The 16,545-nt window shown below is 54.3% G+C and overlaps 1 protein-coding gene across 4 annotated transcripts in view; it reads left to right on the top strand.

Moving 5' to 3' along the window:
- ZAN (zonadhesin) overlaps positions 1 to 16,545 on the top strand; it is a 30,637-nt gene that overhangs the window by 9,051 nt on the left and 5,041 nt on the right. For all 4 annotated transcript variants that reach the window (XM_072943187.1, XM_072943185.1, XM_072943188.1 and 1 more), the window contains exons 15-37: positions 74 to 258; positions 2,426 to 2,567; positions 2,735 to 2,851; positions 3,333 to 3,457; positions 3,674 to 3,819; positions 4,484 to 4,627; positions 5,012 to 5,119; positions 5,234 to 5,403; positions 6,035 to 6,237; positions 7,449 to 7,590; positions 7,874 to 8,121; positions 8,337 to 8,517; positions 8,787 to 8,898; positions 9,252 to 9,346; positions 9,646 to 9,822; positions 10,650 to 10,858; positions 11,116 to 11,260; positions 11,566 to 11,810; positions 11,899 to 12,063; positions 12,269 to 12,393; positions 12,733 to 13,028; positions 15,664 to 15,875; positions 16,343 to 16,490. In XM_072943187.1, the coding sequence (XP_072799288.1) occupies positions 74 to 258; positions 2,426 to 2,567; positions 2,735 to 2,851; positions 3,333 to 3,457; positions 3,674 to 3,819; positions 4,484 to 4,627; positions 5,012 to 5,119; positions 5,234 to 5,403; positions 6,035 to 6,237; positions 7,449 to 7,590; positions 7,874 to 8,121; positions 8,337 to 8,517; positions 8,787 to 8,898; positions 9,252 to 9,346; positions 9,646 to 9,822; positions 10,650 to 10,858; positions 11,116 to 11,260; positions 11,566 to 11,810; positions 11,899 to 12,063; positions 12,269 to 12,393; positions 12,733 to 13,028; positions 15,664 to 15,875; positions 16,343 to 16,490 (3,840 nt within the window). The remainder of the gene's footprint in view (positions 1 to 73; positions 259 to 2,425; positions 2,568 to 2,734; positions 2,852 to 3,332; positions 3,458 to 3,673; positions 3,820 to 4,483; positions 4,628 to 5,011; positions 5,120 to 5,233; positions 5,404 to 6,034; positions 6,238 to 7,448; positions 7,591 to 7,873; positions 8,122 to 8,336; positions 8,518 to 8,786; positions 8,899 to 9,251; positions 9,347 to 9,645; positions 9,823 to 10,649; positions 10,859 to 11,115; positions 11,261 to 11,565; positions 11,811 to 11,898; positions 12,064 to 12,268; positions 12,394 to 12,732; positions 13,029 to 15,663; positions 15,876 to 16,342; positions 16,491 to 16,545) is intronic.

The following is a 16,545-nucleotide window of genomic DNA, read 5'->3' as shown; positions in this document are numbered from 1 at the left end:
GGAGCAGGGCGTAGAGGGGAGACTGGAGAAAAGCTGTAGAGTGGAGGTTTGATGGAGCCTGTCTCCCCCTTAGTGAACTGCCCCCCAGATGCCCACTTTGAACCCTGCGCCTGTCCGGCATCCTGCCAGAGCCCCACACCCAACTGTGGGCGCCCCTGCAAGCCCGGCTGTGTTTGCAATTCTGGCTTTTTCTTCAATGGCTCCCGCTGCATCAACGCCTCTTCCTGCAATTGCTTCTACAATGAAAATTTCTATAAGGTGAGACCACTGGGCCGCCCAGCTCCCCTGAGGGAGAGGGTGAGCCGAAACCCTGGGGTCTGGCCCCGCCTGCTGTCCAGGTGAGATGAATTTGGATCCAAGGGATATTCCCAAGGGGTCAGCTCTCTGGCAGTGGTTACACAGTGGGGGAGTCATTCATTTAGCGTGTGGTTTTTGATTGTCATCTCTATTCACATAAGAAACATTTGTTAAGCACTTACTTTAGACCAGCATGACGCTGGGCAGTGCGGAAGTTTCCGTCGTCATCCGTGGCCCTGTCCTGAGTGCTCCCGGCAGTCCTGATGTTTCTGTATTTCTCCATCTCACATTGGCAGCCATGATACATTAGACACTAGACCAACCAGGTGGTGCAGGGCCCTCATCTCTATCCTGAGGAAAGTCAGGGGGCCCTGCATAGACAGAGAGCCCTGGGAGGGGAAGGTATAGCTCAGTGATAGAGCGCATGCCTAGCACGCACTAAAATAAATAAATAAATAAACCTAATTACCTCCCCCACCAAAAAAAAAAAAGAGAGAGAGAGAGAGAGAGCTCTGGACACTGAGCCTGATTCAGGTATTTTCAAGGCAGAATGAGGCATTCCAGAATCTTCTTCCAAAGGAACTTGCAAATTCTGATTGGAGAGGTCAATGGACAGTAGTTACTGTTCTTGTCTTCCCTGATTGATGTACCCCCCCACCCCGCCCCGGAAGGTTCTACTAGAGCAGAGGCTCTGAAGGGGCGCAGGTGCTGGGTCAGCGCCATCTGAAAGGGACAGTGTGCAAGCCTCACATGGCATGTATGTGTCCTAATAGCAGATTTTAGAAAAGCACAAGGAAACAGATTATATTAACCCAAATCATCTTCTCAGTCCCAAATATTCTCATTTCAACATGTAATCAGTGGTTATCAATCAATGAGATCATTTATATACCTTTTTTTTCCTACTGAGTCTTCAAAATCCAGTGTGTATTTCACACTTAGAGCGTATCTCAGTTTGCAGCGGCCGCATTTCACGAGCTCTCTGGCCTCACGTGGCTGGTGGCCATGGCACTGGACAGCCACCCTCCAGTCAGGCGGGTCTGAGCTTGAATCCAGGCTCTAGCACTCATTTGCTGAGTGACCTCCGGCCAGGTTCTTTACCTTTTCGAGTTCATTTGCACACCTATAAAATGTGCACAGTAAGATTATCTACCTCATAAGGTTGTTGTGAAGATGAAGCTAGATCCTGACAAGACCAATTACTTAATAAATGCTAATTATGATTATTAGCAATTTATGATCAATATATGTGACCTGTTAACTAAAAGTGCTGTGAACTATTTATGAGAGTCTAGTGCCTCTTCTCAGCTCCGGGTGTTCTTCCCCTGGGCCGTCCGAGTTCCCGCTCGTCTCTTGAGGGGCCACTTCCTCCCCAAACCCTCTTAAGCAGTCTCCTGGGTGTCCCTGTGTCAGCATTAGGATTAGCTGAAGCTGCAGCCTGGGTAGAAAGATCTGTCACAACCGTCAGCAGCAAGCATCTCTTTCCTCCGCCCTGAGAGATATGTATGCACTTATTGTATGTTCACTTATGCATTCAGCAAACATTTACGGGCTACCTTCAATCCTCTTGGCATTGGGGTCTCCATGTATAGGGCATGTCCTTGCTCTCCTCGTGCTGTCAGATTCTGGGGGACCCGTCGAGCCTTGGTTCACTTTTTCAATCAGTATTTATTAAATGAGAACTCTTTACCAGGCACTGTGCTACCTGTTGGTGCTAAGAAAGCGAGTGAAGATAGACACAGTCCCTCGCAGGGGTGCTTCTAATCAAATAGCCACAAAGATTAATATAAAAGTGCAATCGTGGCAAGTCCTGGGAAGGAAAGGCACCAGGGGCTAGTCAGGTAGGTCTGAGATGTCTTCCTGAGGAAGCGCAACCCTTGAGCCAGACTTCGCTGATCGCAGAGCAATGGTTTAGAAAGAGGCAGAGGGACGACAGGCCTTCCAGGGTGCAAGCACAGCATATGCAAAGCGCCTGGGTTGGGCAGGAATATCTGCTGGGTGGTGAGGAGAGCAGGAGTCTGAGCAAGGTGAGGTCTGCAGGCGTGGAGGAGAAGAGGGGGCTACAGTATGAAATGATGGATTCTGCCCGGGAGCTGCAGCCTCGTGACTCCAGCTCCCTTGCTCTCAGCCGGGGTCAGAGTGGTTCAGCCCCAACTGCACAGAGCGGTGCCGCTGCTGGCCTGGCAGTCGGATGGAGTGCCAGGCCTATAAGTGCGGGGGGCGCACAGTGTGCCAGCTGAAGAAGGGCCAGTACCGATGCCACCCCTATGGTGAGACCCTCTCCTCACACTGTCCCTGCCTATCCACGTGGGCATGACACCAGGGGCCCAATCCCTCCATTGACCAGAAGAGCTGGGGCAGGCCACTGGGTGGGTGAGGTGGCATGGGGCCTGGCCTGGTGAACCAGCTTCACGTGTCCCCTGCATTCCCTTGGCAGGCCCTGCCACCTGCTCCGCCTACGGAGACCCTCATTACCTCACCTTCGACGGGAGGCGTTTTAACTTCATGGGCAAGTGCACCTACATCTTGACTCAACCCTGTGGCAACCTGACAGGTAGGACCTGAGGGGTCTGAGGTCGGAGCAGCTGGGCCCTGGAGTGCTGCAGCCAGTAGGACAGGGCCAGAGCAGACAGCAGGGCAAGATGGGAGCGAGGCCAGCTGGACAGTAAGGGGTGTGACACGTCCACCCCAGAAGCAGGACTCCCAGGAAAAAGTCCTGGGGGAAACACAGGTTGAGACACTTCCCTGCATCAGTTGCTTCCCTGGCCAGCTGATTGAGGCAATAAAGGCACGAGAGAAGTAGCACAAACACCTGTCCTGGAGGATGTCCCCGTCCACTGAGGGGGGATGGATTCACAGCACATGGGCCCAGGCTGTTCTGGATGACACCCCACTCTCGTTGGGGTCCTGCCTCCCCTCTTGAACCGCAGAGCCTCTGTCTCTGTGGCCTTTATCCCCGAGGGCTGGATAGGGGTGCCACCCTCAGTGGGTGCTCAAAAATGCTTCCTGAATGAGCCCACCCTCTCCCTGCCCAGAGCCATTCTTCAGGGTGACAGTAAAGAATGAGCATCAAGGACAAGAAGGCATGTCCCACCTAAGCAAGGTCTATGTGACTCTGCCTGAAACCACCATCACCCTGCTCAAGGGCAGACGCACGCTGGTGAGTCCGTTCTCCACTCAGGCTGGCTGCGGCCCATCTGGTGGGCCACCGTGGCCTCGTCCCGCCCAGCTCCTCCAGCTTCCCAACCCTCCAGAGCATTGCACGTGGAGTGGGAGAGATCATTAGCACCACAGTGGGGATGCGGGAGTCCACTGGGGGGTCCTCCTTGACCCTCGGATCTGTCTCTCTGTCTCCTCCCTCGGCCCCACCTTCCAGGTTGGGGGTCAGCTAGTCACCCTTCCAGCCATACCTTCTAAAGGCGTCTTCCTGGCTCCAAGTGGGCGATTTGTGGAGCTGCAGACGGCGTTCGGTCTGCGGCTGAGATGGGACGGTGACCAGCAGCTGTTTGTGACTGTGCCCAGGTGAGGGCGCCACCCAGCGAGGCAGCTGCCGGGTCACCCACTCTGCCCCTCCCCCTCCAGGGACCCTCCCATCCAAGTCCTCTGACGTCCCCGTGGCACGAATTCCCAGTTGTGACGAGGAAGCAGCCAGTTCAACCCGCAGGCTTCCCTTTGGTCAAGGAAGGGGAAGAAATGGTTTCAGGGCAGCGTCAAAGTAGCAAGATATAGACACAAGGCTTTGGGAATGTGCTAGAAGGAGTCACCAGTGAGCCATGGGAGCCTTCAGGAGAGTGGTCTCTTGACCCCAGTCTTCAAGGAAGAGTAGCTCCCCAGATGGACAAACAAGGGAAAGAAAGGCTTTATAGAAATAGTGAACAACAATCTTGAGAAAGGGAAGTGGAATGTCTGAGGGCCAGCAAGAGGTTTGCTGTGGCTGGAAGATGGGATGTGAGCAGAAGGGGCTGAGGGGAGATGTAAAAGATGCCCCAAGCGTGAGGGCCACGATGAGGTCCCTGTGCACCTGGTGCCTGGCATGGAACCTCTGTTCCAAGTCCGCATCTCGCCACCCACCCCCAGCTCATGCCTGCGCGCCCTCCTCATCCCCTCTCTGCTGTGGTCCCTCGGATGACGGATGATGGAGGCCTCTTCTCTCCGCTCACACCTCCTCCTCCCCCGGCCCTTGCAGCACCTACTCTGACAAACTCTGTGGATTCTGTGGCAACTATGATGGCGACAGCAGCAACGACAACCAGAAGCCAGATGGCAGACCAGCACGAGACGAGGTGGAGCTGGGTAACAGCTGGCAGACCTCAGAGGATGAGGACCAGACGTGAGGAACTCCCCCTCCGTCTCCACCCTCCTGCTCCTGTGCACCTTCGAAGAACCAGGAACCCCGACCGGCATCACCCCTTCTCCTCTCCCCGGTTCTGCACGCCCCCACGTTGTCGCTCTTCTCCTCGCTCTAGTTCCCAGCCAAGTTCACGAACTGAATTCACGGCCACCAGCAATGCTCACCCTCCCCCCAACAATGGTCCTCAGGCGATTCTGAGCAGCCCCGCCTTTTACTTGCGGGCCTCCGAGTTTTTCCCACCTTTAGGGCTTGGTGTTTAAATGTTTTCCACTAGGGGTTGCTGAGAGCCAGGATACTGCTGGGGTCGGGCCAGGACAGAGGCCAGCCTCGGTCCTCAGGGTACTTGGGATGGGTCTCTTCCAGGTGCCAGCAGAATCAGGAGTATCCTCCCTCTTGCAGCACAGACCTGCAGAACAATATGTCGGGGCCAGAGTTCTGTGGACGGCTTGTGGCCTCTCGCGGAGCCTTTGAGTATGAAGGAGGGTGGAAAGGACCCTGCGGTGGAGGGGTGGCACTTGGCACCTGGGGTCCTGGGAGGTGGGAAGGTCTGCCCTTCATTCTCTCAGACCCCGCCTCTCTCCTCAGGGCATGCCTGCCTCACGTCATGGCTTCATCCTTCTTCGACAACTGCATGTTTGACATGTGTAACTTCCAAGGGCTGCAGCAGGAGCTGTGTGCCCACATGTCGGCCTTGACTGAGACCTGCCAGGATGCCGGCTACGTGGTGAAGCCCTGGAGAGGACCCCAGTTCTGCTGTGAGTTGTACCGAGATGCTGGGCCCCTTCCTTCAGATGCAGACGCCTGTGGAGGGCCGGCAGCCTCTGAGCACGGGCTTGGGGAGGGGGGCACCTGGTTGAACCCCTTTGCTTCCACACTAGAACATTTCCCACTAGAACAGGGAAATCTGCAGAGGCAGAAACATCCACGGAGAAAATCACATAGTCACCTGCAGACTCAGAAAGCCTTCCCAGCTACCCAAGGCTATGCATACGTGTGTGAGTGCACATCCAGGTCACTGGATGCACACGGAAAATAGACATGGCCTGGGAGGGTGCACCGTGACTGCTGGTGGTGGCCCAGCTCTCTCGATGGGGCCACACAGGTCCCTGTCCCCGCCCCTCCCAACCTGACTGCCTCACCTCGGCCCTGTCTACACAGCAGTGCCATGAGGCTCTTGGATCAGTCTGCTCCTGTTGCCTTCCTCCCAGAAGCTCCCTGCAGGCCCCCGTCCAGGCCCAGGCGGAAGCCGAGGTCCTTAGTGGTTTCTCCCTGTCACTCTTTTCTCGAGCAGAAAGCTCTAGCCGTGGGTCTTCTGAACTCTGGGCTGTGAGCTGCCTCTTTCCTCCCTTCCCCTCCCCGCCTCACCTGCGCTCCCTCGTCCCCCAGCTCTGGCCTGCCCAGCCAACAGCAAGTACACGCTGTGTGGCAGGACGTGCCCCGACACCTGCCACTCCGGGTTCTCGGGCATGTCCTGCCAGGACCGCTGTGTGGAGGGCTGCGAGTGCGACCCCGGCTTCGTCCTCAGCGGTCTCCAGTGCGTCCCCCGGTCCGAGTGCGGGTGCCTCGACCCCACAGCCGGCTACTTCAAGGTGAGCCACTGGGGCTGGGCCTCTCAGCCGTGCAGCCAGAAAGCGCCGGCCCTCCCGTTCTGAAGTCTGGGCCCGCTCGCTCGTGGGCAGGAGAGGGAAGGCCGGGCGGGGGGGGGGGGGTAGCGGTCAGGAAGCTGGGGCGGAGGGCTGGGATTAGGGAACTTCTGGCTCAGATCTGATTTGCCTCCTCTTCCTTTGACTCCCGTACTTTTCACACAGTGTGGTTATTTCCCACGCTGCCCAGCAGAGCCTGAGATCCCGGTTCTCTCCCTTCCCATTGGTCGCCTTGCCTGGCACATCCCCAAGTCATTTTCCTGGAGTTTCTCGTTCTCTGAAGTCCTGGGCACATCTGCATCTCACCTGCACTCTTTCCACACGTCTTCTCTCCCACTGAGGGTCCCTGTCTCTGCTGAAGGATTTCAGCCCCCCACCCCGGGGCCCTGTCTTCACCGTCTTCTCACAGGCAGCATGTGGTGCCAGATCCTCAACCACGATGCATCTCTCTTCCTCCTTCCCCTGTCCCCACCCAAGGCCTGCGGATGACGATGACGTCTGTCCAAGCTCTCCACCACCTACTGTCCATGTGGCTCTCCTCTCCTCGGCACTGCGTTCCAGGAGGGCCCACGGAATGCTCCTTATCCGCGCTTAATTTGCTTTCTTAATTTCACCTTCTTTGCAGCCCCTTTCCTCCTGTCCTCCCTCCCAGACACCATGCCTCTTAGCCACCTTCACCTCCTCTGAGACTCTGTTGAAATGCCACCTCCTCCTTGAAGCCATCCTGATAAGCATCTTGGTGATAAACTCTTGTAGCAAGTGCTTATTGTCTGTGTGGATGGCAGGAAACTCTCCCCAGGTGCCCTGATTGTCACCTTTGGGTACATGTCATGTTGGAGCATGTGATCTATTAGTTAATTTGTTTACTGGCCCCGCTGGACTGGGAGTTCCATCAGGGCAGGGACATCGCTCATCGTGTTCATTACTGAATCCCTAATTCCTGGCACAAAGCAGATGATGTCGTTCTGTTGAAAAAGGAACAGACAAGTGATAGAGTGACTGAATGAGCAAGCAAAGGCTGGACTTTTGCAGCTAAGCCTGGAGCTTTGAGATGACAGGAATGCCTCCACAGTGAGCAGGCCAGTGAGCTGGATTGCAGGGGCCTCATCGTCAGACCTGCGGATGACCTCTCTCCCTTACTTTCTTCTGGTTTCCAGATCGGGGAGCAGTGGTTCAAGCCGGGCTGCACACAGCTCTGTATCTGTGAGGGCAGCAACAGAATTCGCTGTGTGCTCTGGAGATGCCAGGCCCAGGAGCTCTGTGGTCGGCAGGATGGCATCTATGGTTGCCATGCTCAAGGTAAGTAGTCAGGTGCAAGGTGAGCAGGAGGACTGCCGCCTGGTCCTGTCCTGAAGCAGGCTCCCTAGAGAGCTGGAGCGTAACCAGGGACTGGAAGGCAATGGCCCCTAGCCAGAACAGCGTCTTCAGGGACCCAGAGAGTGAGGTTAGGGCAGTAGCTGACCTTGGTCTCTCCAAGTCATACAGACCAACCCCCTGAGCCACGGGTACTAACCCCACGTGGACTCGCTAGGATGGCAGCTCGGGGTCAATGTGTCTCTGAACACCATCTCCTCCTGCCCAGGGTCCGGCACCTGCACTGTCTCGGGGGACCCCCACTACCTGACGTTTGATGGAGCCCTGCACCACTTCATGGGCACCTGCACCTACATCCTGACCCGGCCTTGTTGGCTGAGGTCCCTAGAGAATAACTTCGTCGTGAGCGCCACCAACGAGTTCCGCCATGGGAACTTGGAGGCCTCCTATGTCAGAGCCGTCCACGTGCAGGTCTTCAACCTCAAAATCTCGCTGATCAAAGGCCGCAAGGTCGTGGTAAGTGCTGGTGCCCGCCTCCCCGGCCTCCCCCGCCACAAGCGTGCCCAGCATCCCTTCTCTGCCCCTCCCTTGCCTGCAAGCCCATGTGTCTGACCCGCACTGCCCCAGTTTCTGAGGCTCACCAGCCATCCCCTTCCTGCTGCCTGGTCTTGGCCCCATTGTTGTCCTTGTCCCAGGTGCCTTTCCCTATCATGTCCATCTTGCCTCTGTAGCTGGATGGTCGCCGGGTGGCCCTGCCCCTGTGGCCTGCACAAGGCCGGGTAAATGTGAGGTCCAGTGGCTCCTTTGTCCTCCTCTACACGAACTTTGGGCTTCAAGTTCGCTATGATGGGAACCACCTGGTGGAAGTGACCGTGCCCTCCTCCTACGCTGGCCGGCTCTGCGGGATGTGCGGTGAGTTCCCTGGGCACCTGCAGGCGAAACCAGGGCAGTGGGCAGGAGCCTGTCCTGGTCCTGCTCATCCTCACGTCTGAAGGCATCCTTGGTGCTTGTCGACCCATTACTTGGTTGAGGGCATTGCTCCCGAGGGTAGATATGAAGGGAAGCTGAAAATGAAGGAAGAGAAAGGGCTCATCTTGGTCGGTTGCGTGAAGAGGGAGGGGTGCTTCTTGGTCCTGGGGCTGGGTCTGCAGCCTCTGCTGACTGCTCTGTCTGTCCTCCAGGGAACTACAACAACAACAGTCTAGACGACATTCTACAGTCTGATAAAAGACCTGCAAGCAGCCCTGCACGCCTGGGGGCCTCCTGGAAGTTAAATGAGTTATCTGAACCTGGGTGAGTCAGGAATTTGGGGGAAGCAGGACCCCTGGGGGAAGCCTTGGCGGGCAGCCTGGAGGTGTCCTCTGTGCATCCCCAATCTTTCCTGAAGTTGATAAGAGGCTGCTCCGACCTCCCATGCCCCTGCCTGCTGATTTCTCCCATGCTGATCTGTCTCCTGGGAAGTCCACCCTGAGATCTAACCTTTTGCCTTCCTGCTGCATCTGCTGGCCTTCCCACTTGAGGCGCCTCTCTGTTCTCCTCTCCCATCCTTATTCCCCTTCCTGTTTCCCTCTCCACTTTTGCTTTGCCTTTTGAGAGGCTTCCTCCAATTCTAAATTCCTATCCTTTCCCCACTTCTCCCTGGTCAGCTGCTTTGCTGCAGGTGGCGATTCCCCCAAGTGCCTGGGGGATGAAGTGCCCGATACCTGGAATAAGAACTGTGAAATCTTAAGGAACCCTTTGGGTGAGCCAAATCCCCTTCAGGGGCCCCTTTTCCCTCCCCCCACTCCCAGACTGATCAGGGAGGGTAGGCAGGTAAGACAGGAAGTAGAGGGATGTCAGGAAACAGGCCAAGGGAAATGCAGAGGCAGGGTTCACCTAGAAACACTAATAGGCCGGAAGCTTTTTGCATCTCAGGCAGCAGGTTCTCAGTAATTATGGGTTTTGATCAAAATGGATGTCAAATTCGCCCCAAAGCAGCTGCGTGGTTCTGCTCCCTTCCCTTCCCAAGCTTACTCTCACCTGTGTTGTTTCATCCTCCAGGACCCTTCTCCCAGTGCCACAAGGTGGTGTCCCCGCAGTCCAGCTTCAAAAGGTGTGTGTATGGCCAGTGTGGAACCAAGGGCGATGCCCTGACCCTGTGCCGCTCCCTGCAGGCCTACGCGTCCCAGTGTGCCCGCGCCGGCCAGGTCCTCACCTGGCGGAATAGCACCTTCTGCCGTGAGTGACCTAACCTCCCCTCTCGCTGCCAGGAGGAGTCCCCCAGAGCCCTCCCCTTTCTTCCTCTCCCTAAATTCTGCTCCTCTGCTTTTCCCTTCACAGCCTGGCCCTCAGCCCCGACTTGGGACCCTCCTCTGTATCCCACTCTCTAGTCTCTCCGAGCCCAGCCCCCACCCTCTACTTGTCTCCCTGCACCAGCCGCCTCCATCTGATTCTCGCCGCACCAAAAAGTTCAGCCCTCATTGTGTTCCTGCCTCCTTCCTCTCTTCACCTGGGCCAGCTCTGTTAGCTTTCTTGCTCTTTTCCAGGAACTCTTCTTTCGTTTGTTTACTTATAGTAAAATACATATAACGGAAAATTTACCATTGTAACGATTTTTAAGTGTCCAGTTCAGTGGCATTCAGTGCATTCACCTTATTGTGCCACCATCACCACCATCACCACCATCATCTCCAGAACTTTTTCATCTTCCCAGACAGAAACTCTGTCCCCGTTAGACACGAACTCCCCATAGCGCTCACCCCAGCCCCTGGCCCCATCATTCTACTCTCCATCTCTATGAATTCAGCTACTTGAGGGACCTCATATTAGTGGAATCACACAGTATTCATCTTTTTGTGACTGCCTTATTTCACTGAGCATCATGGCCCCAAGGTTCATCTGTGTTGTAGCATGTGCCAGAATTTCCTCCTTTTTCAGGCTCCATTGTGTGGATGGACCCCATTTTGTTTATCTGTTCATCCCATGGATCTTCCCAGGGACTCTTGATGCCCCAAAGTCAGGGAGCTGGCAATCACGCTGCCCTCCTAACACTGGTTTCTTCTTAGCTCTGAAGTGCCCACTGGGCAGTAGCTACAGCACCTGTGCCAACCCCTGCCCGGCCACCTGCCCTGGCCTGAACACCCCATCTCCCTGCCCGTCCTCGCTGCCTTGTGCCGAGGGCTGCGTGTGCCAGAAAGGCCACATCCTGAGCGGAACCTCCTGTGTGCCTCTCAGCCAGTGTGGCTGCACCAGCCAGAGCGGCTCCTACCACCCGGTGAGAGGCCAGAGTGCAAGGGGTGCCCTCCCCTCCCAGCTTCACCAGTTTGGGTGCCAGAGGGCCTGGAGCCAGCAAAGGGGTGGGCCAGTGGTGGGGGCTGAGGAGCAAGTCCAGAAGCCAAGAGCCTGAGAAAGGCTCGCAATGGAGGCGGGTAGCCAAGTAAAGCAAACCTCAGGGGGTGTGCAGGGTAGGGGGCTCCGTTCATCTCCAGCTTCCAAGTTTCTGTTGGCTCTGCTGATGCCCGTGCCCCACAGGTCGGGGAGAGCTGGTACACGGACAACACCTGCTCCAGGCTCTGCACCTGCTCCACCCACAACAATATATCCTGCCTCCAAACGGCCTGCAAGCGTGACCAGATGTGCTGGCCCCAGGATGGGCTGATCCGGTGCCGGGTGGCAGGTAGGAGGCCACTGAGCACAGAGAAGGAGCTCTAGCCACCAAGACGAGTTCTCCTCAGCACCCTCTTCATCAAGAAGGGCTCCTCAGGGTTCACTCATGTTTCCCGTATGGGCCGTGAACTTGGACAGGATATCATGTCTCTCCCTGACCCGATGACACCTCCTCCACCCCCTTGTCTGGACTGTTTTCTTTGTCTCCTTCCTTTCGGGGGCTTCCTCTCCTCCATGTTCTTTCCTTGAAGGTGGGGAGAAGGCCTGCTCTTGCTGGAGGCTGGGCCACTCCTCAGCCACCTGTCTGTCCTCCAGGGATGGGAGTGTGTCGCATTCACAATGGCTCCCACTACGTAAGCTTCGATGGTAGTTACCATGCCGTCAGGGGCACCTGCACTTACATCCTGGCGAAAACATGCCACTCCACCATGGACCTGCCTTTCTTCAAGATCAGTGGCAAGAATGGGAAGCGGGAAGGCCAAGCCCCCAATTTCTACCTCCACCAGGTCCACGTGGACATCTATGGGTCCCTGGTCACTCTGCAGAAGGACCAAGTGCGGGTGAGCAGGGCGGGCAGTGGGGAGGCAGACGCTGGGGAGGGGGGCTCTTGTCCTCCTTCCTGCTCACGGGTCCTGCCCTCCTCTGTAGATCAATGGCACACGAGTCTCCCTTCCTGCGACCACCCAGGTCCGGGGGGTCAAAGTCACTTCCAGGAACGGCTATCTTGTGCTCAACATCATCATCGGGGTGCAAGTCAAGTTTGACGGCAATGGTTTCATAGAGATCGAACTCCCCAAAGCCTATTATGGAAAGGTGAGGGAAACACCCGGTCTCTTCACAGGGGAGTCAGCCTGCAGGGAGCTGGGTACCAGACCAAAGAAGTCACTCTCCAGAATGGGAAAGGGCTGCAGGGAAGAGGGACTCCTTTCTCTTTGGAGCAGAAAAGGGGGTGCCAATGAAAAATGCCCTCTGCTTTCCCTGGTGCTGAGGATCCCCTCGGTCCCTTCTGCCCACCCAGACTTGTGGCATGTGCGGGAACTTCAATGGTGAGGAAGAAGACGAACTCATGATGCCCAGTGATGAACTAGCCCAGGATGATGTCATGTTTACGGACAGTTGGCAAGATAAGGAAATCGACCCAAAGTAATTGTCCCCGAAGACTCTCTGCCTTTGTGTAGGAATCCGAGTCGGGATCCCAGACCGTGTGGCACACCTGCGGTGGGAAGTCTGGAGTGGTTCTTTCTGACCGTGACTTGAGGGGGTGGCATCTGGGTCCCAGGAACCTATTTGGGGAAAGGTGAAACTCTTCCTTTCTAGGCTTTGAAATGTGGGAGGGGACCAAGGCCACGCAGAAGGCTTGCCAGAGCTCAGGCCAGCTTCCCGGGGAACACAGGCAGGGTCTTCAGGGCAGTTTGGGATCACCAAGTCATTTTCACATGGGGGGCAGTGGCAGTCCCTGTGATGACCCCTCTCCCTTCCCAGCTGCGAAGACGACGACAAGAAGACCGAAGCTGAACCGCAGGAGAAGCCAGATACAAACTGCAGGCCAGCTGACCTGCAGAAAGCCCAGAGACAATGCCAGGCAGCCTTCGGGGCTCCCGCCTGGGCCACGTGTGCCTCCCGTGTGATCCTCAGTCCCTTCTTGCACAGCTGTACCCATAAACTCTGTGAGTTCGGAGGCCTAAACCGTGCCTTCTGTGAGTCTCTGCAAGCGTTCGGGGCTGCCTGCCAGGCCCGGGGAGTGAAGCCTCCAATCTGGAGAAATAGCAGCTTCTGCCGTGAGTGTCCCCGATGGCCACCCCCAAACCGCTCCCAGACCCCGTTTCTGGCTGGGTATCCCTGCAAGCTCCCCCATGCACCTTTTCCGTTGCTCCCGACCTCTCTCTGACCTCATTTTCTCTGACGTGGACCATTTACAATAAGCTCTTAGCCAGTGTGCAGAGACGGCCAGGACTGCGCCAGGACTGCGCGGGCTGCCTCTCGGCGGCTCCTTTCCCCAGGAAATGTGATCACGTCACTCCCCTGCATGGCTGTTGCCAGCAAGTCCAAGCTCCTCTCTGAGATGTTGGAGACCCTGCAGGCTGTCCCAGCGTCTCCTCTTTCCCCGCTCTCCATGTGCACCTGCATTGCCTGTGTATCAAACAATCCCCTTCCCTGCACAGGCCTCCCTGCCTTTAAACCGCTCCCCGCACATGGAAAGTTTTCTTCTCCCCTCCTGGCAGACTCCAAGGCATCCTTCTCTAGCTCTTTCCTTTCAAAACATTTCTTTTAAGTTATTATTCACATACCGTATCATTCTTGCCTTAAAAGTATATGATTAACTGCCTTTTAGGGTCTTCACAAAGTTGTACAACCATCACCACTATCTGATTCCAGAACCTTTTAAATTTTAAAACAGTGATCAAGTGTTTTAGTACACGATGCATTCATATGGTTCAAAAACTTTAAAAGTATTAAAAGATTCCTATTGAAAAGTCTTACCCTGACCTCTTACCCTGACCCCATGGGCGCATTTCCTAGCCTACTCCTATCAGTATCTGAGTGTTTTTCCAAAGGTCTTTTATTTTTGCACATGCAAACAAACGCAGGTTTATTTTCCATATTTTCTTACAAACAGCAGATGAGATAGTAGTTTGCACTTTATTTTTGTCACTTGACAATCTAGCTTGGAATCCTACATCAAATATGTAAAGAGCAGCATTCTCTTTTGCAGCTGCATAATATTCCATTATTATATCGTGATTCATTTATCATAATTTATTTAACTAGTCTCCTATTGACGGACGTTTTAGTTGTTTCCAATCTCTAGCTGTTGCACACGGTGCTGCAGTGGATAACCTTATGCAAATATGCTTTTCTATGTGTGTGCCTCTTATCTGTAGGATAAATTCCTAGAAGTGGAATTCTTGGCTCAAGGACTGTGTGGATTTGTGCTTTTGAGAGATGTGGCCAAATGGCCTTCCGTGAGGGTTGAAGAATTGACATTCATTACCACCAGCAACATAGGAGAATGCCCATTTCCCTACAGCATCACCAACACAGAGCATTATCATGCTTTTGGATTTTTGCCAATCTGATAAGAGAAAAATGAAGAGTCCTAATTTGCATTTTTCCCTATGATGAGTGAGGTTGTGCATTCTTCATATGTTTAGGAGCCATTTGGATTTCTCTTTCTGAGATCTCTTCATAACCCATTCACCATTTTCCCACTGGTTTATTGGTCTTTATTAAACTATTTTATAGATGTTCTTTATCTGCTACAGAGAGTAGCCCTTCATTAGTGCAATGAACTACAAAAATTCTTCCAGTTTTTTTCATCTTTGACTATTTTTTTGCCATGCAGAAATATATATAGTTGTGGGGTTGAATATGATAGTATTTTTTTTAAAAGGCGTCTGCATTTTGAGGCATAGTTACAAATGCCTTCCCTACTCGGAAGTTAAGAAAGAATTTGCCCACGTTTTGCTCTAGTATTTGTATGGTTTCATCATTTAAAAATATTTCAGTATTTCAGGGGGGAGGGTACAATTCAGTGGTAGAGTGTGTGCCTAACATGCGCAAGGTCTTGAGTTCAATCTCCAGCACTTCCACCAAAAATAAATAAATAAAAACCTAATGACATCCCTGACCCCCCCGTCCCCAATTTAAATGTTTGAGCCACAGAGATTTATCCTGGTGTGCAGGATGAAAACTGAACCAACTTCGTTTTAACTTTTTCCCGGTATTATTAAACACCAGTCTCTCCTTCTCCACTGAGATACCATGATTTCTATTAAATTCCCATACATATTTAGGTCCCTGTATAAGGCTTTCTTTTCTCTTCCACTGCTCCATTTATCTTCATTTACTAGCAACACGATGTCATAATCATTGAGAGTTTAAATAGTGTTTAAATTTCTGGTAGGGACATTCACTACATACGTACTGTTTTTTTGTTTGTTTCTGGTTTGTTTTTGTTTGTTTGTTTTTAGAGTCTTCCCAGCTTTTTCGGTTTGTTTATAGCCTTATCTCCACATTAATAGCATCTTGTCTTATTTAAAAAACAAAACAAAATCCTGTTGGTAGATTTTATTGGAATCATAGTAAATGTATAAGTTAACTTAGGGAGAACTGATGTCTTTACATTGTGGACTCTTCCTACCTGTGGACATTTCCATTTGTTCACAACTCCTTCTGCAACAAGGGCTTCATTTAACTCCTCCAGCAGAGTGAACACCTCCCTACCCTGTGCTGCTGTCACACCTCATACACACACGCCAGTCACACGCTTACTGACCAGATGCACCAGCATCGTGCTGGGGCTACTGGCTGACCTCAGAGTCCCATGCTGGATGGGGAGAACCATCCTTACTCCTTTCCTTGGAGGTGGCACATAGCCCATGCTCAGTAAATGTTTCCCCTCTCCCCCTCCAGCTCTGGACTGCTCCACCCACAGCATCTACACAAACTGCCTTCCCTCCTGCTCCCCTTCCTGCTTGAATCTGGAAGACCAGTGCCAAGGGGGCAGACTTCCCTCCACCTGCGAGGAGGGCTGCGTCTGCGAGCCCGGCTACCTGCTCAGTGGGCAGCAGTGTGTGTCTAGGAGTCAGTGCGGCTGCAAAGACACCCAGGGTGCCTACCTCCCTGTGAGTGGGGACGGGACATCGGGGAGGGGGCAACACACCTTCAGGATGGTGCTTTCTCCTCTCCTGTGCCTCTCAGCTGTGGGCGCCCGTGTCTCTAGGTCTGGCCCTGGCTGAGAAGGCTGGTGACAGGCAGGGTTTGGGGTTTGGGGTCTGAGGAATCCAAACAAGTGGGACGTGGCATGGTAGAGTGGAAGGAACACGGCTTTGGTTTGAATCCTGCTAGTACCCCTCACGAGTAAGGAGACCTCTGTGACCTCAGTTTCCTCATCTGTTAACGTGGGCCAGTAGTGCCACCTGATCAGCCTGTGTGAGACGGCAAGCACAGTGCCTTTAGAGGGCAGTGCAGGGGCCGTAAGAGCACAGATGGCTCCGGGGCTGCCTGTGACCAGGGGGCTAGGGCTGAGGTCGGGGAGGAGGGAGCGCTGCCCTGTCGCCCTCACTTCTCATTCCTCCCGCGGCTTCTGCAGGCGGGGAGGTCCTGGCTCTCCGGAGGCTGCTCGAACAGCTGTACCTGCAAAGGGGGAGCCATTCAGTGCCGGCCCTTCACCTGCCCCTCTGGTTCTCACTGCCAGCCCAGCTCCAAAGAAAAGGGCAAGGACAGCTGCACAGCTGACAGTAAGAGGCCCCGGGGAGGTGGAGGGAGGTGGCTCGGGGCCGAGGTGGAGCCAGA

This window comes from Vicugna pacos, chromosome 18 (genome assembly GCF_048564905.1).
Source record: "Vicugna pacos chromosome 18, VicPac4, whole genome shotgun sequence".
NCBI lineage: Eukaryota > Metazoa > Chordata > Mammalia > Artiodactyla > Camelidae > Vicugna > Vicugna pacos.
Note: the sequence above shows the minus strand (reverse complement) of the source record. Positions and strands in the feature narration are given on the sequence as shown.